General features: G+C 39.7%; 1 protein-coding gene across 4 annotated transcripts in view; it reads left to right on the top strand.

The window, feature by feature from the left end:
• ME1 (malic enzyme 1) overlaps positions 1 to 23,946 on the top strand; it is a 1,705,192-nt gene that overhangs the window by 1,556,359 nt on the left and 124,887 nt on the right. For all 4 annotated transcript variants that reach the window (XM_044065993.1, XM_044065985.1, XM_044065999.1 and 1 more), the window contains one exon: positions 1,491 to 1,633. In XM_044065993.1, the coding sequence (XP_043921928.1) occupies positions 1,491 to 1,633 (143 nt within the window). The remainder of the gene's footprint in view (positions 1 to 1,490; positions 1,634 to 23,946) is intronic.

Below are 23,946 nucleotides of genomic sequence, written 5' to 3'. Positions count from 1 at the left end.
GGTATGAATGGCTGATCTTTGAAAAGTAGTTTTTGTTATAAGTGTTAGCTCTCCCTCCTTCCCTATTTTTTAAGAATTCTTTTATTTTTTTTCAGGTGTATAACCTTTGTTTTTTTGTTACAAAGGGAGATACTGCCAGCACAACTATCTGGAATTTTGTATATAAATTATGTCATGACTGCAGTAGTGTAGTGCTTAGAGCATACGCCTTGCATGCAGTGATTTACGGTTCAAACCTCACTAAAACCATTTCCAGAGGTTGGCATAGTGGCAAGGTATTTACTTTACAGACAAAAAGTGCAGGGTTTGATTCTCACTTAGGGTAATTGGCTAGGCTTAAAATGGTCAACAATGGCAATTAGCCCAATACTAACCTATGAATCTTTGAACCATTTGTAAATAATCAAAATAATCAAAATAATCAACGTAAGATGCTTGTGTTACAAATCTGTTAGAATTGTGTGTCATGTGTATTGTTTACGGTCATGATGTATCTGATAAGGAGCTGGCTGGTGTCAGTGCTAACTACCTTATAGTTTGGGCAAAAGTGGACAATGCTCGTAACCTTGTGCCAGGGGTGTGTATGTGTATATAAATTAACCTGAGTTACTTGGGCAAGGACACGAAGCACTGGCTGGACAGTGTGTGCGCTAGAGGTCTTGGCTTAACCGCTCAGCTGAGATCTCAACTCTCTAGCTGTGCCAGTGGGGAGTCTTAATGGGGATCTGGCGAAAGAGGGTGAAGCCAGCCCCGGACTGATTGTGGTCTCTGCGTGCTCTTTTGGGAAATTGCACTTGATGCAGAGAGCTGCATCTGGTAATACTATACGTGTACCTTGTCATCCTCTGTGTACGTTCCCCACCGGTGCCAGTGATGAGGACTGAGGCTCCATGATCACTGGTTCAGTGTTGGAGTGTCACAGTCTTGCCTTCCATTTAGATTTGTTTTGAGCAAGAAACTGAGGGCAGCTTTATTTTCCTGTATATTTTCAAGTAAGCCTTTCCAAAACTTGTGTATTCTGCTTCCTTGGGTCATCTTCCCCAAAATTCTTCTAGAAACATCCCCAGGGAACAATAACTGGAGCGCACCATGTACCACTCTTGTTACACAACTGCTTAATGGATCTTTTTGATTTGTGTGTAGGTTGTTCTTAGGCAGTTGCTGCAAGAAAAAATTGCTGCAGTGGTCTGATGCCAGGCATTTTTATTGTTTAATATCTTCATAAACTTATTCACACCTACAGTATGGGGCTATGCAGTTCCTCACTGCAGGTACAGAGCAACACTATTATGCATAATTGTTCAATCCATGCCTATAACCCCTCTGGGCACTTGTATATTTGAGACACTCTCAAAGATATTTTGTTATAAATTACTCATACCTGCATCTTACAAGAATTTTGATGATACTGTTTTAATGAAATAATGCCAGCATTTGAAAATAAAAAAAAAAAATAAAATCATAACCTAGTAAATATTTTGTCTTCTTAGGAGTCGCTGCAATTGTAGGAGCATTTACAGAATCAATCCTGAAGCACATGGCTGCTCTAAATGAACGCCCAATCATCTTTGCTTTGAGCAATCCAACTAGCAAAGCAGAATGTACAGCTGAGCAATGTTATCGTCTTACTGAGGTATAATTTCAAAGGCTGTGGAACCTGTCTACATTATAGTATTTGATAGTATTTCTGTCTGCTCTTTTTTTTATACCCCTGCATGCAATTAATCCTCCTCTTCTTGCACCCTATAAAACCCATTTGTTATATCTCCACATGAGACGTTGGGTACATTCATTCCTCAACTCAGGCAAAAGGAAATCACCCTGGCTATGATGAGAGACTGACCATATCCATTTATTCCCAGGCTGAGATGATACAAAACTCTGACTGTGCTGAGAGCCCATTTTCCCCATTTAATCCCTTTGGAGAAGAGAATCTCATTCCAAGAGTAAACTGTCATACAAACAGGATACAAACATCTCCTCCAGCTTAATTCTACTCCACTGTTGCTCTGACTTCTGCTATAGCTGTTGTTTGGAAGATGCATATGTGCATCACCACACGCCAGTCCGCTTAGCTTCCTATGCAGCATGGTCATCACTCTGTCCTGTAGTCTGGCTTTACTATCTTCTCACACTCATGAAGGGGGTCATTGGTGCAATACTTAAGGCTGACTCCATCTACTCCAGAAATGGCAGGCCAACATTAGTAACTTGATCCATGCCTCGGTCTGCCAGATTCCTTTGGAATTAAATTAATAAGGTTCATCTGGGATGTAGTTGGGAGTTTATCCAACTGTGTCGAGAGCCAAGCTTTCGCTGTCTTTGAGCCTCACCACCTTTGGATAGTGATCCTTCCAGGCTAATTCTGTCAATCTAATATCAAGCGGTAGGCAAATAAAACAGGTGTCACCACTGTGCATCAAAAGTGATAGTTGCTGTAATACATCATCCAGCTTGAATGTTGCAGCAACAGAAATGGTGAGCCTTTCACTAATTAAAAAATGTTGTAATGGTTTATGCACAAGTGTTGGACAGTATGCAAATGAATGAATGATCTAAATGACCAGAAATTAAGTAAAAGCCAATACCAAAGGGCTTTGGCTGACTTTATTTGTAGATGATTGTGAGCCAAGAGGAGTCATTGAATCCCAAAATGACTTGGCCATCCTGCTGAAAGGTTTGTGTCAAATAACTGGTGTCAAAATCATGGTCTAAAATATAAAAAAAATGCATTATTGTATCATTTGAGAAGTCATCTTCCCCAGGGAACTACCACATTGACAGTACTCCACTAAGAGTTGGCCCAGTTGTTTTGGATTTGGAAACTGAGTATGTGGACAGTGACCTAACTTTTGACCAACATGTATCTGTTGTAAGAAGGTCTTTTTATATTATACAACTTATAAACAAAGGGATTGTATTCAAATGTAGGGATATCATTGCCCCTTTTTACTTAGCAGTCATTAGACCAGTCATTGAATATAAAGCCCTGTTTGGCATATATCTGTACAAGCACATGCAACAACTGGAGTGTCTGCAGAAATACCTTACTAAAAGGATATAAGGCCTAAACAACATTTCCTACATGGACTGACTCAAAGCCCTGCCACTATATTCTGTATCCTACAGACTGCTAAGGGATGACCTGTGCATGGCTTTCTTTGACCCATTACTAATGGATTTACTGGACATCAGCAATGGGTTCTAATCCTTTTCTGTAAAATCAACAGAATTATTTGGATGGATAGGTTTATTTTGCAGAGGATACTACTATGTAATAGACTCCTCATCCACATAAAACAAAATTCATTCCTGTCTGTTTTCATGTTCAACTCAAATCTGTAGACGGGAAACAGAAAAATTACCCCAGGATTTCTCCCCTGTGCTAATAATGGACACGGGCAGCTCTTAAATGCTTTATCCTGTGCATGGGTCCCTTCAAATTATCTATGGTATGATCCCATTTATTCTCATAATTATTGGCCATGGGATGTATAAGGCCAATTTATAACCACATGGGATGAGTTATTTTGAGCACAAAAAGTGAAATTGGTGAGGCTACAGCCCACAAGGGAAGCTAGCCTAGTACTTTTCTGTGAACCAGCTAACCAAGACAGGGGCAATAGCGATGATGTCCACCAGAAGGCTTTGATGTTTGCAATGCATGAAACCTGTGTTAAGTAACAGTGTGGCTTTAACAGTGCCTTGGCAATTATTATTTTTTGACTGGTTTCCATTATTACACTCAACAATGAAGCTGACGTGATGATTGACGAGGGGCAGCATTCTTTGCTCCTGTGTTCCCATTGTTGTTAACCACACATCTCTGTTGTTGCCTTGTACTTGCTGAAACAGCTAAGGACTGCTTTGAAATCCTGTTTAGTTTTCTGTGGCATGATCACAGTGGCACAGTAACACATGCCTGTGCTAACCAGATGGCCTATTTCCATACATATATGTACAAGTAAAGAAGGATGAGATGCAGCATCAGTAGTTTATATTTTCTTTTTTTTGGTGCATTTCTTCAAATGAGATTGAATAAGTGAAATACTGCATTTCTGAAATATTTTGATTGTAATGCAAGCTTTGTCACTCGTACATCTACATGCAGACACCCCCCAAAATATGTTTGTAGTTTCAAAAGGATGTCATGCAGCTAATATAAAGGATCAGTACCTACCTATATTTATTGTTACCACATAGTCATCAAGAGACTAGTCATCCAAGGTCCTAGACAGCCTAAATATGCTTGGAAACTCACTCCACAATTGTGTACATCTAATGGGGAAAGAAAGAGCAAAGTTATTTCAATAATGGGACAGAGCAAGTCTCTCTCTCTCTCTTGTTTTATAGGAAAAACACTAAGTTCAAAATGTAAAAGCTATCGTACCTTTATTGTGTACTGTGTAAAAGATTCTCAGAATACAAGAAACATAATGAGAAAACCTGATGCCTCAGGGTGTTCCAAATTACTTAGCATTAATGAAAAGGCAGGTGGTATGCTTCTGAACCCTTTCAGAACATGAGTCAACAGTATAAAAGCAAAGTAAGTTACACTATGGAATGAAAAGAACCAAAGAAATGTACACATAGAGTAGGACTTTATTACCACAAGAAGTAGCAGCTTTATATTGCAGAAAAATAACAGCACAGGCCTTCATGAGTGTAGTTTGAAAGCATTATGGTTTCCAAGCTTTTCACATGTCAACTACTTTTAAAATGGACCAGATCATTAAAATATGGGCAGAGCATTATCAAACATAATAGATAAACATTTTATGTAAATGTGTTAAAATTGTCGATCACCATTTCTCAAATTCTGATAATGTTTTTCTTAAAATCTGAGATTTCATTTGAATTGGATACAACTGTGTACCCAGTTTGCAGTCATCTGCAAATGTATAAAATCAACCAGAATTGCACTTCAAATCAGAAAACAGAAATGAGTCATCCGTGCACTATAATTAAATACATAGTTCATCTCAGTGCAGATATTCAGAGAAATTCAACTTGGTTACCACATCACTTATTGATATTATTTGGGAATGTCTCACCAATGTATTTCTTACTAGTGGGTATCAGAAAAAGTTAATGTGTATTAAGGCTCAAGACCCAACTATGGTCACGTAAAGAGCTTTGTTGTTTGCATGCAATACTGTTCCTCAAAGGGAAACATCCAGTGCCAGTTTAAAAGCACTTAAGCCGTTTTGATAATTTAACAGTAGATGGTTTCCTGTGCCATGCTGTTGCTATTCTAATCTAGAAGTAATTCTTATTTTCAACATCAAGTTGTTCCAACCTCCATACTCAAGATGGTTTCTAAGTTTTTCTTTTAAAATTTTATAAGCGCATATGAAATCTTGTAAGTATTTCATAATATACAAAATATAATTTTAATTAGGATGACCATTCTTTGTGTGACTTTTACTTCACTAAATGGAACATTTTTGGTGTAGCTACACCTTTTCCATATTAATCGGTATCTACCCTGGTTAAAGTACAAACACCTATGTTCCAACAACTGTCTTACAATTGCCTTATGCAGGGGCACCAAGATTTGCGCTTCTGTTTTTTAACACCGTTATTAAATAAGCACTTAAGTTCTAGTCAAACTTACATTAATAGAAAATAAAAGAAAAATCATATTCACGTATTTTCCATTTGCATACATTTTACACCACTTATATTTTCTTTCTTTATAACTATCATCAGTCCAATACTACTCAAATTGTTAAATTCCTGCCTTGCCTCAAACCTCACTCTTCCTCTTGAACATTATTCTGCATTAATTGTTCCCAGAATTTCCACTTATTTCTATGTAATTTGCTCCTTCCTGTTGTAAAGATCTCTTCCAGTGCTTTTATCGCTCTTACAGTGCCCATAACTTCAAATACAGTGGGTTTAGACTTGGATTTCCATTTTCCAGTAACTGCTTTTTGGCAACCAATAGAATTCATCTTAAGGCCTTACTATATCTAGGCAATTCAGATACTGTGTTTCAGCTCAAAAGAATATTTTCCTCAGTTACACCCATTTACTCACCCAATATTTCTGACAGAGCACTCTGCAGGGAATTTTAAAATTTTGCCGTCTTATTACACTCCTGAAGCATATGTTCACAGTTATCTCCTTCTTCCACATCACACCTGCAACATTTGCAGTCTACCCGAGGAAAATTTCGTAGAAGGGGTATAAAAATAACTATGCAGACAGTTCCAAGCAAAATCTTAAACCTTCTGGACTTTGTTGCATACTTGGGAGCCATGCATATGTCCCCCTTTTGTTCCCTTGTAAATTGCTTTTCTAGTCTCTCTTCCCAATCTTTTCTAACCACCTCTGATGAGATACTTATAGTTACCATGCAGTATTTTGTTTGCAATACTAATTATCCCTTTAATAACGGCAGCTTCTGTTCTAGATTCAATTAAAAATTCAACCAGAGCAGATCTTTCATAAGAGTCCCCTATCCCTTTCTCTCTGCCTGTACTCTGATATCAGCCCCAGTGGGGAAGTCTGTCTCTAGCCTGCAGTCCAAATATCTTAGCCTCATCCCACTCTTATTACCTTTCATCTCTAGTTATTTGCTCCCAATACCTTGGTTCCTTAGGCAGATATCTCCAGTAAGTTCCATCCCCCTCTTGCCTGTTTTATGTACTCTTGACTTGGTCATCCGTATTGGCAAAAATGTCTTCTGTATTCTTCTGTTGGTTTAGTTCTTGGAACACTTTCTGCTACTTTATGAATTTATTTAATTTATTTACATTTGTTTACCGGGAAATTCCGACTGGACACAGGTCCTTTTTCAGCGGATGCCCGGGGGAAAAAAGCTCCACATCATGTACATGATAGAGATACAAAGTTGCAGCAATAGTAAACGACATTACAGGTTGTTTGCTTTAATACAATAACAAGATATTGATTATCAACAGTATATACAGAAAATGTTGCAAGTTAAGATTAGTTTCTTGTAATTTATTATATTACTAACAATGTTGTCAGACAAGATGTTAAAGTATGTAAAGACAACTAGCTATTTCTGATTGTGGTTAGTAGTGGTGGTAGTATAGTTGGGTTAAGAGTCTAGGTGGGGGGGGGGGGTTAGTCTGGATTAGAACAAGGACAAGGCCAGTGGAATTTGAGGGCAGTCTTGAAAAGGCTGCTGGAAGGTAGAGTGGTTATAGAGGGTGGAAGATTGTTCCTAAGTTTAGATACGGTACATGAAAATATGGTTTCTCCTGCAGAGTTTTTGAGTTTGATAGTGAGTTGATTTTTGTTGCGTGATCTTAGGGGGCCTGGTGGGGTGATGGGGTTGGAGAAGGGTTTGAAGGGAAGGGATGTTAAGGGGGTGGTTTATGAGCGAGGGTGAGTTGATTAAAGTGAAGGAGTTGTGGGAGTTCTAGCCAGTTTAATTCTTTAAGCTTTTCAAGCTTGAATGTAATACTCTGTATGGTTGTTATTCTCCATAAGGATCTGCATCCAGTGTGTCACTGTCGTCTTATTTCTTTAACTTCTCCCTGCTTCATCTTCATCCCTTTCCATTATGAAATAACCTGTGTGTAATATATATGAACCTCAACTGTGCAGCTGTAAAATATCCCTTCATATGAGGTAATCCTAAACCACCTTGTCTTTTGGGAAGGATCAGTTTATCCCACATAACTCTTCCCCTCTTCCTCTCCCAAATAAATTCCTTCAACTCTTTATAACTCTTTATAAATTATTGTCCATGAATTCTCTTCTGGATTATAAAAATATACCTGACCCATATATAAAACTAAAACATTTTCAGTGCTTGTATATAAAACAAACATTTTCAGTGCTTGTGTCTTCATATCTATATCCTTAGTCAAGAGCTTCAAGTTTCATAGTTTTTGTATTGTCTTTTTGTTTGGTCTGTTCTCACATATCCTTAGCTGCCATAACAGAAACCTTTTTAATCCATACTAAGTATTTCATCTTATCGTGTCCCCACAAATATGGGTATTGCTGAACCAGTTCTTGTGTGGATACATAATTTATGGCTATACCCTTTGTTTTTGCTTCATTAATTTTATATTCTGAAAATACTTGAAACTGCCTTAAAATGTTCTACAGCACTGATGTGTCCTTTTCTGGACTTACCAGGTATGAGATATCTAAAAAAAGCCAGCTTTTCTTGATTGCTATACCAGTTATATCCTTGCATTTTTGAGTCCCTCGTTTTCTTTACTAGTCTAAATGTAAAGCAGATAGCAAAGGGGGAAAGAGGATGTCCCTACCTGGTTCCTGTCTTCAGACACAACTTATCAGAAAGGAATCCTCCCACTTTAATTGCCACAGACCCTTCATATATCTTCCTAATTAACCTTATTTTTGTATCTGGGAATGCAAATCCTTTAATTGCCCTATTTGTGAAATCTCAGCTTACTCTATTGAATACTTCTAATCAAGACTCACTAACAGCAGCAGTATTTTCTTACATTCTGCTTCCCTCTGGATCATCATTCTTTTATTAATGTCAAATGCTTGTCTCCATTCCACAAAGCCATATTGATAAATATCTATCAATTTTGGCAACAGCTTTGCCATTCTTTTAACTAGTACAGACATACACTTTATAATCATGGTTTAAAACTGAAATGAGTCTATGTGATGCTGGATTTGGTGGGCCTTTACCATCTTTAGGTAATAAATGGAGTTTTCTTCCAAAATATCAGTGCTAAGCTTCCTTTTAAAATACTGTTAAATAAAATCTTCCAGATCTTTATCATTTTCTTCCCTCCCAACTTCCACAGGAATACCATTTGTTTTTATATTATCACTTAACTGTTAGTTTTTGAGCCTCATCTAACTCTAACCTTGGCATAATTAAGCCTCCCATAAATATTTACATTTGTGCTCTTTCTGTAGTTCCAATGTTTCTCTGCTTTAATTTTTATAAAATTAGAAATCTGTCCAATACGTCTATAGGATCTCTGGTTATTTTACTTGTTGTAGGTTCTCCGTTTGGCTACAACCCTTTCTACTTTCTGTTGCCTAAGTCATTGTGCTAAACGTTGTTGTGCTCTTGAGTTATCAAAAAATAGCTGCTTAGCAGCAATTTTTCTAAACTCCTGCATATTACCCAGATACTTCCTTATGGTGTCTTTAGCACTCTGTATTTGTGCCTCTTCTAGTTCTTTGAGATTCCCTTTATTCTGTAATACTTTGTCAGCCTCTCTATATAATCCCTATTACTTAACTGTCACTTTTACTTTTATTTCTAGCCTATTCTTAAACAACATTTTCATTTTTTCTCACTCGCTAGTTATAAGTTCCGAAGATATTTCTACCTTTGCTTATAACTCTCAATTTTAACTACACATTTCTTAAATTCCTTTCTTTTTAAAATGTATGTGGAAAAGCAGTCTCTCATTTTTACTTCTTTACCCTGCATTTTTAGCTCTCTTTTTATTGGTACATGATCAGTTAACAATCTTGCAGTGGAGTACCAGTCAGTTAATTTGTGCTTTCATAAAATTAATACAATCTGTTCCTTATTTCTCTGGTACAACAAAAATGTTAGGATCTGATGATGTCATTTTCATTTGTTCCTCAACGAATGGGTTCGGATCTCAACCTCTGATCCAATTCACCCATCAGAATTCTATACATACTAGTATCTGATTCTCAAGCTCCTCTGTTACCCATATGACCATGACCACTACAATATCTCACATCTAGTTTGCTGCTCTTCAGGTTCAGATGGGATTGCGATCTTTCAAGTCCTAAGGGTTTCGTGAGTTTATTAATCAGCATATTTAGCTAATTTTTCTTCATTGATCATATATTCTCTTCTGGAAATAGTTATTCATTGGACTTGTAAGTATCCGAATCTGTTTTAAACATTTAAAATAGATGGGGGGCTGTGCCCCCCCATACCCCCCCCCCTTACTTTGTATACCAACTCCAGGATCGTACTACAGTGGGAAAAATGTCATATATAACTTTCAACGAAATGAGTCTGTCAAATGAGTTTTCAGTGAAATGAGCTTTCAGTGAAATTAGACCCATATATATATATATATATATATATATATATATATATATATATATATATATATGGGATCACTACTAAATCCTGAATACTTGCATTACCAAAGACCGGAATCTCTAGACCAGATAACCAAAAGACGAGAAGACCAGAAGCGCGAAATTTGAAATACTGAACACTATACTAAACCTACACCACACACACACACAGTCACCCAAAACACAAACCTACACTACAGAAAAGCAGGGGGAAGCCCCCCTGCACCCCCCATGTGGGGGGCCCCCTACTTAAATATTCCAACTCCAAGGTCGCACTATACAAACACAAATTCCCTGCACACACACACACACACAAACTAAAACCCCTAACCAACACAACCAAATATAGATACTTACCTAACCTCCTGACATCTCCATACTTCGCAGTTTTGAAATTCGCACTTCTGGTCTTCCGGTCTTCTGGTCTTTCGGTTATCTGGTCTCGAGATTAGAGTCTTCAGTAATGTAAGTATTCGGGATTTAGTAGTGATCCCATATATATATATATATATATATATATATATATATATATATATATATATAGTTACTGTTTGTGATTGTTGTGGGACCTTTCTTTTCTTCCAGTATGGCTGACAAGCTGACTGGTTCTAAGAAGTGCACTTCCTGTGGACATAAGATTCCCAGCTCTGATGCCCACAGGGAGTGCATTTATTGCTTAGGCCCATCACATTTAGACACTCCCTGTTCCATCTATACATTCTTTAGTTCTAGGACCATTACTGACATGTGAAATAAACTTGTGCTGAAAGTTCTGTTGCCAGCTTCTGCTAATCCTTCAAGTACCTGTATGTCAGGGGTACAAACCCCTCATAAAAATCTAAGGAGGCAAGGGAGCACTGCAAATGCTCTCCTGTTTAGTTTAGAAAGACTTCTTACATTGGAGCCACACAAAAAGGTTTCTAAGACCTCTGATGTGATCCTTATTGGGTCTCCATCCCCGCAGCTCCGTAGTTTGAGGTTTTCCTCTGAATCACGCAGATTGAGTTCTCCCTTTCTGCAGGATATACCCTAAAAGATTTCTAGGCCACCCTCTATGTTAGGTTATCCTGAAGTCTGTCTGAGGCAGAGGTGGATAGAATGACTAGAAAATTCCTTAGAACACAGAGCCATATGGGGGTCTTGCCACCTCCATCTCCCATTGGATCTCTGAGCCATAAACCACCTTTTCAGCCTGTTGCTCCTTCTCTGATCCAGCAGTCCTTTTTGGAGCCCTGGGATCCGAGATCGAGAGTTGAGTAGTCTGATCCGAATATTGTTTTCCACTCCACCAATGTCCCTGATCCAATCAGCTCCTACCCCTTCGGAGATGGTTCTTGGAGCTGTAGCGTTGAATGTGAAGGGTTGACTTCGATGCTGAAGCTTTTGGAGCTGTCGCTTCCCCTAATGGCTTCTGCACTGGACAGCTTGGCTTGGCTGCAACTCCTTCAGAGCGGAAGGGTCATGGAGGGTCTGGGATTGTCTGCTTCAAGAGCATCAGCTCAGAGTGGATTGTCCTCTGCTTCTCCTGGTCCTTCTGCCTTCAAAGTGGCAGAGAGGGGTTTCTCTCACCTGAGTAGTTTCAACTCTTCCACCATTGGATCCATCCTTTGTTCCCCCATCAGATCCGGTGTCTGAGTCTGCTCATCCAACCCCACAGGGGCAGCCAGCACATATGAGCTTCCATTCATCTCCAACCGAGGAACTCACCCGCCTCTTCTGATACCTAACCAGAATACCCCACTGAAGAGATCTCTTGGAAAAGGTCATGCAGCAGTAAGCACCCTGCAGGAATCTCTTATGGAAGACCTGGATTTTGATGAAGGGGAAGGGTCCTCGGGATATCCACCTGAGGACATCTTGCTTGAAGACCTTCTGGAGATCCTCCACCAGAAAGGTGGTTGGTCTTCCCAAACCCCTTCCCAGGAGGAATTGGTGTTTTTGGAAGCATTTGGGTCTGGACTTGTATGCCTTGAAGATGTTCCAGAAATCAAGGTCCTTTCCAGGAATCACATGGGGATTTTTCCCCCAGAAGCAGAGGAGAAATAACTACAATGGTGGACATTCCCCACACAGCAGAGGGGTTCTACAGAACCAAGGCTCTCGAGATTCCTTTTCGGACAGATCCTTCAGCTTTCCTGAAAGGTTACCTGACTGTCTCTCTCTGGAGATGATCAGGAGGGATTATCCTTGCATCAAAAAGCCTAGATAGCCATCACAAAAGACTCTCTGCTGCAAGGGATCATATCCATAGGACATTTCATTCCCTTTTTACAAAGTCTGGTAAAAATAAGGAATAGTCTCCTTGATCCACCCAATCAGAGGGAGCTAGTGGTTGAAGAGATCCAAAAGTTGCTGGACAAAAAAGTCATTCAAGAGGTCCCACCAACCAAGCAGGATCCAGAATTTATTCAAGGTTCTTTTTAGTGCCAAAAAAGTCAGGGGACCAGAGATCTGTTTTTGGTCTCAGTTATCTAAATCAGTTTGTAAAGAATTCCAGATTGCGGATGGTCATAGTTTAGTCCATTTTACCTTTCCTATGGAAGGACAGCTGGATGTGCTCAATTGATCTTCAAGACGCGTACTATCGTACCCAAATGAACAGGTTTGTCTTGAAGGTATCTATGCTTCCGGCTGGGTGCCATCATTATGAGTTCAGAGCCCTGCCCATTGGTCTCAACAGTCTCCAAGGTGTTCACCAAATGCATAGCAGTGGTAGCAGCTCACCTGAGACTGCTTGGATTCAGAGTATTTCTGTACTTGGACAACTGTCTGCTTACTGCACTGACCAGGCATTTGCTCATAAAAGCCAGAGACTATTTACTCCAACTATCTCACTTGCCAGGAATCACTATCAATATGGACAAATCACAGCTTCAGCCAGTCCAAGTTTTGGAGTTCACAGGGGCTTATTTAGATACAGTTCTCTAGCTCTTCTGCCTCAAAACAGAGAGCGTACATTGGGCTCATGTCAGGTAGATTTTCTCTTTCTTCTCACCCAGCAAAACTAGTCCACAAAGCTCTAGGGTCAATGGCTGCTGCAGTTAGTTTAATTCCCACTGCTTGTCTCCACATATGAATTCTTCAGTGGATCCTTGCAGTGCAGTGGTCCTTTCATCAATGCCCTTCAAGACATCTGATAAAACTATCTCAGGCTTGCAGAATGTCTCTTCTTTGGTGGATTCACTCCAAAGAGATTGATCAAGGTTGTCATTTTATCCTTACTTCCCCTAAAGCCACATTGACTATGGATTCCTCCCAATTGGGGTGGGTACATTACTTGCAGCAGACTGTTCAAGGCATATGGTCCCCACAAGTGACCAGTTTGCATGTCAGTGTCTTGAGAAGAGAGTGGTGCTTTTATGTTGCAGGCCTTTCTCCCTATAGGGACTATTGCAGTACAAACGGACATGTCATTAGTCTGGTACAAAAACAAACTGGGGGAACCGGATCCTGCCCCCTTTGTCAAGAAGCAATGAGAGTATGGCAGTGGGTGATCTCATCCAATTGCTTTCTTGTAGTGACACACACAAATCCAACATTCTAGCAGATTTAACTCTGCAGGGCCATCCATATGCCAAACAAGTACTCTCTCAACCAATCAGTGGCAAACTTGAGCTTCCACAAATTGGGTCAACCTTGCTGTGTCCTATTTGCATTTGGCCTCCGCAACAAATGCAGCAGGTTCTTTTACCTTAACCCACCTCAGGGACGGTCACCGAGAGATCCTCTATTCCATGTTTTATCCTCTGGTCTTCTTTATGCTTATCCTCCTGTGCTTCTCATCCCGAAGTTTATTCAGAAAACACTTTGGTTGAAGAGCCCAGTAATCCTCATTGCTCCCTTCTGGCCTTCACAAGTGTGGTTCCCTTTCCTTTGGTCTTACCTAGTACATCCTCCATGGACACTGGATCCCAGTCCAGAACTCCTATCTCACCTGTCAGGGCAGATTCATCTGAACATTGCAGGCCTCAAGCTTGACCACATGGTTTCTCCAATTCCAGTGATGGTTAGACATTCCAGGCTTTTTTCCCCAGTTTGAAAAATCTCACCTCATAAACCTTTGACTAGGAAGATTTACACAAGTAAATGGAAAAGGTTTTCTTTTTGGGCTCATCAGAGAGAGTTAGATTCTTTTACCTCCCCACTTCCTTGCTATTCTAAATTTCCTTGCCTATTTTTTTTTTTTTTTTCAAGACAGGGCAAGTTTTTCCACTATTAAAGTTCAGTTAGCAGCCATCTCCAACTATCACATTGGAGATATTGCTTCTCCTTTAACATAATCTAAATGATTTAAGGCTTTTCTTAAGGGTACCTTTTTACTATGATCTCTAATAAAGGACCCTACTCCACCTTGAGACCTCACTATGGTTTTGCAAACTTTAGTACATTCTCTCTTTGAACCATGAGCTAAAGGAGATCTCAAGTTTCTTTCCCGGAAAACTTTCTGGTGGCTATTGCTTCTGCAAGATGAGTATATGAACTCCAAGCACTTTTTTCCAAACCATCATAATTGATCTTTCACAAACAGAATTACTTTAAGGACAAACCCTTCCTATTTACCAAAAGTTGCCTCTGAAGCCAACATCAATCATGTGATCAATTTGCCAGTTTTCTTCCCCAAATTTGAAAATAAAGGTGATTACACCCTTCACCTTCTAGACGTACTTAGATCACCTCGTTTACCTTCACAGGACCAAGGAGTTTATGAAAACTGATCCAATTATTTGTCATCTCCACTAATAATAGAATAGGTAAACCAATTTCAAAAACTTTGTCTCTTTCGGCTTTTCCCAGTTAGGGGTCGCCACAGTGGAACTCCGGTCCGCTAATGATTGGCAGTTGATTTTTACGTACCGGCTTGCCAGGCCTGACGCACAACCTTCAATGAAGGTACGCCCATTCACGCATGTCTCCACGCAGAAGACATCGAACTGGACAGCGTCTTACTGTGAGGCGACAATGCTACCGCAGCACCACCACCGCGGGTAAACCAATTTCAAAAACTATACTGGCTAAATGGATAATAGATTTTATCTCCTGTGTTTATGCCTTGAGAGGCATAACTTTACCAGGATAACCAAAGGCACATTCAAGCAGGTCAGTCTCCACTTCGGCTGCTTTTAGGGCTAGAGCATCAATTGATGATATTTGTGCAGCTGCTACATGGTCTAATCTCCATACTTTTGCTCATTACAAATTGGACATCATGTCCAGAAACAGAGCTGCTTTTGGTTCTGTGATTCTCTAGAACATCCTTCCATGAAGGCCACCCAAGGTTACCCATTTGTTAAGGAATGAATGAAAATGACATCAGATAGAGTAGTTATGTACTCACCATAACATTCCATCTGTGTTGTCCATTTTCATTCTTCCTCAACTTCCGTCCCTCTTCCCCCTGTCCATGGATTTGGGAGAGACCTAACGGAATTGTTGCTAGGAACTATAGTTCATGTTTGAGATCCTAATGTTTCAGCTGTCACTTTTCTGTCATAGCTTTTAGTGTGTTTCTGGTAGTAACACATAAAATAGCAGCAAACTCAATCTGAGGTATTGCAGTGGTCAAGAGCATTATGGATAAGGGAGGAGCTTGAAAGTCTGATCCTAGAATCTATAGAAGGCAGAGTCTAATCCAAACTCATTCGTTGAGGAAGAATGAAAATGGACATCACTGATGTGACGTTATGGTGAGTGCATAACTTTTTTCATTGTTCGCTGTGTTCATTTGCCATTTCTTGAAACAATTGCTCTTGAGAAGTCTCACACTCAGCCAGCCTTTTCTTTATTTCATGCTCTGATTTTTGAAGTTCAGTTCATCTGAATAGCTAATAAAGCTACTATTATTTTCCAGCCTTTTGTTATTTGAGATGATTAAAATAAATGAAACAATGAAGAAGTATAATCGCCTCTGAGTATGTCTCATTTATTTTTCCTTTAAATTATTGGAAGCCATCTGTTGTACCAAAGCTGAAGATTGAACAACTTTTTTTTTCTGAGCAGCTGCATGATTCTTCTGCCAGTCTTTTCTCGTCACCCTTTCTTTTTGATTCTTTCAAGTTCTGTAAATGTCGTCGTCTTTCCTGTCATTGAGTCAGTGTACTACCTACTTTTACTCTTGCTGACAATCATTAGTTCTTCTTTTCTTTTGTTATACTGAGAGAGCCTAAATTATGTTTTTGATCAATGTGCAGCCACCTTGTCTTCGAAAATATATTCTTACTATTTTCTCTTTACAAACATCAATTATTTCCTTACTTTCCTGTCACTTTTTCTATATGTTGTCCCCTTCATTATTATCAATCACCAGTATAACATTTTAACTGTATAATAATCTTACAAGGTTTTTCTTAATATCATTTTTCTTTTCTTCCCTCAGACTAGTGACAGTAAGTTTGCTGTTTATTCCCGATATAAACTATGGGATCACATTTTCTCACCATCTGGAGCTAGCCTGATAATACTAGGCATCCTGTTAACAAGTACCTCATGCTTACTGAGAAACATTTGCTACTTGTAGGAGGTGCACCCATTTACTATCCTTGCAGGCCAGCCTCTCATCTAAATTTGTTGTCCCTATCTACCAAGTGGTCAGTACTGACACCTAGCTCACAGCCATGCCTACTTTGCCCTGAAACAGCAAATGAACATCTTATCCTGAGGTACTTGAAGACTCCCTACGCAATACTTACTGGCCACCAAAACATGGGATGGGTTTACAGGATACTGTGCATCACATGTACAAGTAAACATCCATAGATATAAACAGTAGTAGTACTAAAGAGAGTCACTGAACAGGCAAGCCATTGCCCTTAAGGTAGCAAGGTCATAGACAACCCATCCTTTAGGTGACTTCATACTGAGACGCAGATGCTGCACTCATTAGGATGAGCAAATAGAGGATGACTGTAAGCTCAGGTAGTAGGCTCTGCCAAATGTCACTGGAGTCCTCCTGTCTCTTCACCCAAGGTACATATATGACTGGGTCATTGTGCATATGGGAGTGAATTACTTGAGAAATACCTTCTTGGATCATATGCAGATGGAGCTGTCAGATTATGCATTTAAGATTAGTATGGAGCTAGTCTTCAGCAACAGCCTGCTAGCACCAAATTTTGCCATGATACAAACAAAAGATATATGACTTTAAACAGTGGCTTAAGGTCCAGTATGTATCAGCCTATGACAATATCATTGTCAGATGTACATGTTTTCCAAGGGATGGTGGTCTGCACTTCACTTCTCATGGCTTTCATATATTATTCAAAACCCTTTTCCTCCCCCATACTGACTTTTTTAGCAAGGTCTGCCTCTCAAAGCTACTGATAGTCATGCAAAATCAAGACTATGTAAGATATCACTGATGCTAGAAGTATAAATAAATTTTTTTGTACTTTTTACCTAACCCTCAAAAATAAAGATATCTATATAGTTACTGAAACATGGTTTCATTGCAGTGATAGCACCCCCGCAGTGCCTACCACTATTTCAAACCCTTCATCAAAACTGTGTTTGACGGGGCATGTCCATATTCCTTAAGTCAAATCACAGCTAGACTGTTAAGGCTGGATAATGACATCAGAGTCCTCCATATCTTACTCGTCATAAATAAAATTCCATATGATATCATAGCCAACTATCATACTCTGTGTATTCTGCAACCTATGAGGTATATGTAATTATACAGTGACTTCTCATTAGTATTAAAAAAAAAGTATATGCTGATTTGTCAGCCCAACCAGAAGACCCATAGTAAATAGAATGCATGCCAGTAGAAAGTCTGGCTGCTGAAGTACCATTGAGTGGCCAGACTTTTTTGTTAATATATGTTACAGAGTACAGACCAAGTGCAAGAAAAATCTGCTTCACCCCCCATGATCAAACCACACCCAGCTGTAGGTAAATCTAGCATTACTCGCACCCAGTTGTAGGTTATTCCTTAAATAATCTTGAATCCATCTCCATTGAGCCTAACACAGTTCTCCTCCGAGACTTCAACTATTTTTCCATTGCCTGGGAAACCTGTACCACCACAAATATGTCTACATAACACTTCTTAGGTTTATAAATGCTAGCTGTCCTTACAAGGTTGTCAAGATATTGGATCTATATAGTCCTCACCAATATAATCCTAGTATTCTCTTCACCTATATTTTGCTCCACCATTGGTCAAATTTAACCATTGTTCAGTAATTTTTACCATGAGCGTAAAACCTGATTGACCCTCAAACCGTGCTGTCAGAGGTTATCCTAATGCAAATCTGTTACACCTAGCTGATGACCTCATGAAATGTATGTATGCAGCTCCTCTTGATGATCCCATCGTACATGCTGCTTTATCCGTGAACAGTTTCTATGCTCATGTAAAACATGCATTGAGAAATCGGTCCCCATCCGGCACAAATACAGTGCCAAGTTTAGGAATAAATCTTTATGGGTGAAATCCTTATATGAATGAAATATACAATAAGAGAAAGAAACATTGTCCATAAGAAAAAAAACTTGGCTCCCATTATTTAAAAGTGAACTCAACATCCCTTTTGGACGTGGGCAGTCATTACTAATAAAAATCTTTGGCATTGACTAGACAACTTCTCTTGAAATATAATGGGTGTAATAGATTAGGCTTAAAATGACCCTGGGGTCCATAGCATAGTAACTTCCTATGAACAAAGATTTAAAAGGCAAAAATCAGATTATAAGCATGGACTGAAAATTGCTGCCAGTGTAGAACTATAGGGCCTTTTTCAGCTGAGTTGATTGGATTAATTTACATGTGATGTGTTGTTTTTATTGTTTGATTGCAGTGTGTGTCTCTCTAAAACCTAATGAAGCACTAGATGTGAAAGCATGTTGCTGTATTTATCTGTTTGTTAGTTTATATATATATATATATATATATATATATCTGTAGCCACATTTGCTCTTGTTCTGAGCTTTGGGTTCACCTCCTTGAGATACCTGAGGGTTTTGACCTTTTAGCTGTATTAGAAACTATAGAAACAATAGCCAGCAATTCAGTGAGATAATACAGAACACATACTCATCCACAGAAGAGAAGTACAACATATTGGGAGATAAGTTGAGATCTAACTTTTTATACCTTTTTACATTTGTATGCCCTTACTCCCCACAGATTACCACAGAACAGGTCCCCTGAGGGCTTTTTCCAAGGCCAAAAATACTAACTCCATGGAGTCAGAAAAAGTGTTTTAGGTTGTCTTCTTGTCAGCACCAAGCAGAATCTTCTAGAGCTGCTACTAAGCCTATTCAGTCTCACCCCCTCCACTGGATGTGCACTGGAGGTGTGAATAACTATATAGCTATACCACTTCATGAGGGAGGACCCCTCCCTTACCCTGTAACCTACAGACATATAAGCCTTACCAGTCTCATCTGTAAAGCAGTATATCAAACTATTATGGAACTTAGTCTGCATTCTACAGTCACTGGACCCATACCAATTTGGGTTCTTTAAAGGTGGGTCTGTCTCCTAAATGTAATTATCTCTCTCGAACAAGACACTAATCTATTAGATGTAGGCATATTAGTACACACTGCCTACCTTGAGTTGGCAAAGGCTTGTGTCGCTACCCCACATTCTGGCATTATTGACATGCTAATCAAAATAAATGTAAAACTCCAATTTTAGTTGCTGGATAGCGAACTGGCTTACTGACAGAACCCAAACTCTTAATGCAAGGGCCATCCAATCATTGAAAATGATTCCTTACTATTAGCATCCATCAGGGATGTGTCCTTGAGCCACTATCTGAAATTTATTTTCCTGATGTCAGGGGCCAGTGGTTGCCCAAGTTTACAGATGACTGTAAACTCAGAGCGGTCATAAACTCTTAAGCTGACTCCCATATTTTCCAAGAGGGCCTGACCTGTACAAACAACTGGTTTCTGGATCATGACCTGAAAATGAACACCAAGAAATGTAATAGTGTATCCCTTGGTGAACATGGATACCCATGCACCTATCACACAGAGGATAACCCCTTTGAAAGTTAACATCGTGATTTTGGCATTTTAAATGACAATGAACTGTTCTTTTGATAACCATGCATCTACTATCATTAGGAAATCATTTTATCTTTTCAGACTTACTTTCAGGGTATAATTTTCAGTTCATGTGAAGGTTATTCCTCTATACTCCTCCCTTATCAGACTGTACTCCTCCCTTATCAGACTCTTGATAGAATAAGATGCCCCTTTCATTATGTACTTGTCTAAGCATGTGACTGTTGAAAGATCACAATGATTTCTCACTAGGAGAATCAAGGGAATGTCTTCCTTCTACTACATAGACCACCTTAAAACACTTTGCCTTTTCTGTATCCTGCAATGTCTTGAAGGAGGACCTCTGCCTCACCTAAAAAGCCTTAATTGATTGAGCACTGTGATCTCCTGCAAATCTGCAAAACAACTCCTTAAAAACCCACTCAAGGGAACTAAACTTTCACTGCAGCATTAAAAGGTCCTGCTGGGCATGACTGAGTGCTCTCTCAAAGAATCATTGTTATTGATGAGACTTTCACTGGTTCCATTGGGTGTAAAGCAAAGTACTTCCCTGAACTACTACTACTGCAGCCTGGACAACTAAATGGAAAACCATAAATTCACCCTACTCTGGCCCCTCGTATAAGAGACCTTAGGTAGCAGTAATATCATATTTAGGGTAGTGAGACAAAAAGATCTTGAAGCTAGACTGCAAATGATCTGTCTAATCAACAACCTAGTACAAACCTGTTCCAAGTACAATTTTTGTTGTACCTTTCAAGACTGAATTACCAGTAATCAGTACATCCCTACCCCCCCCCCCCATAATGGGTACTTTCTGTACTTGTTTTCCTTTTTCCAGCTACACTTTGTTGCTTAGCCTTTCCCACTGCATTACTTCCTGGTGTGTGTTCTTTTACAGGAATCTTCTATATTTTTCCTTTTTATCTCCCCAAAGCTGACATTCAGGTGCTATGAGCTCTCCTCCTCATTCACTGGGTTTACCAAACTGCCTTAGCCTTCTGAATGCTTAAACCAACCCATGGTCAAGTCCATTGAGGAGATGGGGAAGGCTGGTGCAGCAGCTGGGGAGTGTGCCCCTAAGCACGATCATCCCACAGCAACTATGCAAGTTCCACATTTGCTGTCTGCAGGAGATGTATGCTCAATCTCCTGACCAAGTATTGTACCACTTCCAGCACAGAGTTCACCAGGCTCTTGCTGCTGTTGCAGTATTCCTAGAATGCTCACCCCCCCCCCCCACCCAAAGAAAGAATAAGTCTACGTTGGTCATTTGGCTCCATCCTCCCCAACCAAGCCCCTTCAGTGCCCATGCCACTAGTCAAAAACAGGCTGTCTGGGATGCAGTAAAGACTTTATTCCCTCTGGGCTATTGGGCTGGGTGACTGTCCTTTATTTTTTGTACTGACATTTTTTCTCTTAGTGCTCTTCTCTTTCTGGTAATGGTTACTTATCTAAGCCTCTTCATCTAGTTCACATTCATTTGTTGTATTTATAAATATATCACCAGCACCAATACACTCGTACTCGTAACTTTACAAACTTTAACCCTACTATATTCTCCGAAACCCTTAAACTAGCAAATTGGGACCACCTAAAAACTCTTCTACTAGATAAGGCCATAGAGTTCTTCAATATTACCTTCCTAAGCATCCTAGACTTGCAAGCCCCACTTAGAACAAAACGAATAAAACCCAACTCCGCTCCCTGGCTAACAAAGAACACCAAAACACTTATGCTACAAAAGAGACAAGACCTGGAAACTTTACAACAAAAATAAACACCCTGCTACCCTCCTTAAATATAAGCAACTCCACAACCTAACCAAAAAGTATGTCACTAATGATAAAAAATCGTACTGCACTAAACTACAGGCTACCCACTTCAAGAATCCTAAACAATACTGGAACTCCAACTCTTTTACACCCTGGTACAAAATCCAATCCTTGTCCCGACAACAGTAAAACTGACACAAAAATTGCCACCCTTTTTAACTTCTCCTTTACCAGCTCCATAGCTGAACTTACTAAGACCTTCCCCAACCACATTCCCTCTCCCCCTTTCCATCCCACTGCCCCTTCCTCTCCACTCCTAATTCTCCCCCCATTGTTCATCTAAAACCCATCCCAACCTCTTACATTAAATATCTTCTTACTAAACTTAAGCCAAGCTCCAATGCCCCTGACCATATTCCCTCACTCTTTCTCAAACTTGCCGCAGATGGCATCGCTATCCCCATCAGCATTCTCATCAACAGATCTATCCAGGAATCTTATGTCCCCGAGTTATGGCGTGCTGCCTTTATCTTGCCTCTCCACAAAGGAGGCAAAAATAATACCATCTCTAACTTCCGACCAATAGCCATTCTTTCCCCAATTTCAAAAATCCTAGAAAAATGCATCCACCTGCAACTCATGCCTTACCTCATCAACAATTAACTCCTCACCCCTACACAACATGGCTTCTTTACTGGCCATAGTACAATAACTGCTCTCCTCTCTTTTTTTTTTTTTTTTTTTTAGATATAGTCAACCCATGCCCGTGACTCTGGAGAAATTGTCTCCACTGTCCTCCTTGATCTATCCAAGGCATTTGACACGGTCTCCCATACCCATCTTCTGAATCACCTTTCTAACCTCAGTCTCTCCCAAAAAATCTATTACATGGTTCAGTAGTTACCTCTCTGACAGATCCCAGGCTGTGAAATGGCAAAGTGGTACCTCAACCTTCCTACCAACCCCAACCGGGGTTCCCCAGGGGTCTATACTTGAACCAATGCTCTCTAATATATTCATCAATGGTTTCCACACTGCTATTCCAAACGCTCAAATAGTGCAATACGCTGACTACTCCACTTTAGTCTGCTCTGCTGTTGGCCTTCCTGAGCTCCAGGCAAAAACCCAGTTGGCCTTTACAACTACAGAGAACTGGATGCTTCAAAACCATCTCTCCCTTAATGCCAATAAATCCAAAATCCTTCTTTTCTCCCCCTCTAAAAGTCTTCCCTCTCAATAAACAATCCTTCAGTATCATCAGCCATACCAACTCCACTATTGAAGTTGTTTCTTTTGCTAAACTTCTTGGGGTTACCATTGATAAACACCTGAAATTCGATGTACATGTCCAACTAAATATTAGGAAAACCCACCAGAAACTTGGTATGCTATACAGAAACTCACTTTCTCTCTCCATCTACAAGGCAAACTCTCGCCACTACCTACATACTACCGTCACTACTGTACAGTGCTCCACTACTAACCAACCTCTCTTCCACCATCTCTACAAAACTAGAAATCTGATGCAACAAAATCTCTAAATTTACTACTAAATCTAACCACTCCTCCCATCATTGTACCTCTCTCCACATGCTAAACTGGCTAGAGCTTCCTAACCACCTTGACTACCTCCAACTCACTGCAGCCCACAACTTAATCATTAAACCCACTGCTTGCCCTGCTCTAACAAATATCCTACCATTTTACACACCTCACAGACCCCTAAGATCTGCTAATCAAAATCTACTTACTGTTTACAAACCAAAACATCTGGCTGGCCAGTTTCTCCTATTCTTTTCCTTAGCCAAAAAATGGAACTCACTTCCATCCTCACTACGAATCTCTAAAAACTTTGAACACTTCAAATCCCAGCTCCATTCCTACCTCTCCCATAAATGGAAATGTAACTGCACTCTACCTACCTAATCCTGCCACTGTCTCTTATACATGTACTTGTACATATTCCCCTACACCATGCTTTTTCCTCTACAGCTGCTTCTCGCTGAATCTAACGTAATATAACATCAAAATCTTGAATGTATATAATGTAAATACTGTATATAGCTTCCTATCGCTACTCTCTTTCCCTGTCTGGAAATGT

This window comes from Protopterus annectens, chromosome 1.part0, assembly GCF_019279795.1.
Source record: "Protopterus annectens isolate FY-2018-M chromosome 1.part0, PAN1.0, whole genome shotgun sequence".
Taxonomy (NCBI): Eukaryota; Metazoa; Chordata; order Ceratodontiformes; family Protopteridae; genus Protopterus; species Protopterus annectens.
Note: the sequence above shows the minus strand (reverse complement) of the source record. Positions and strands in the feature narration are given on the sequence as shown.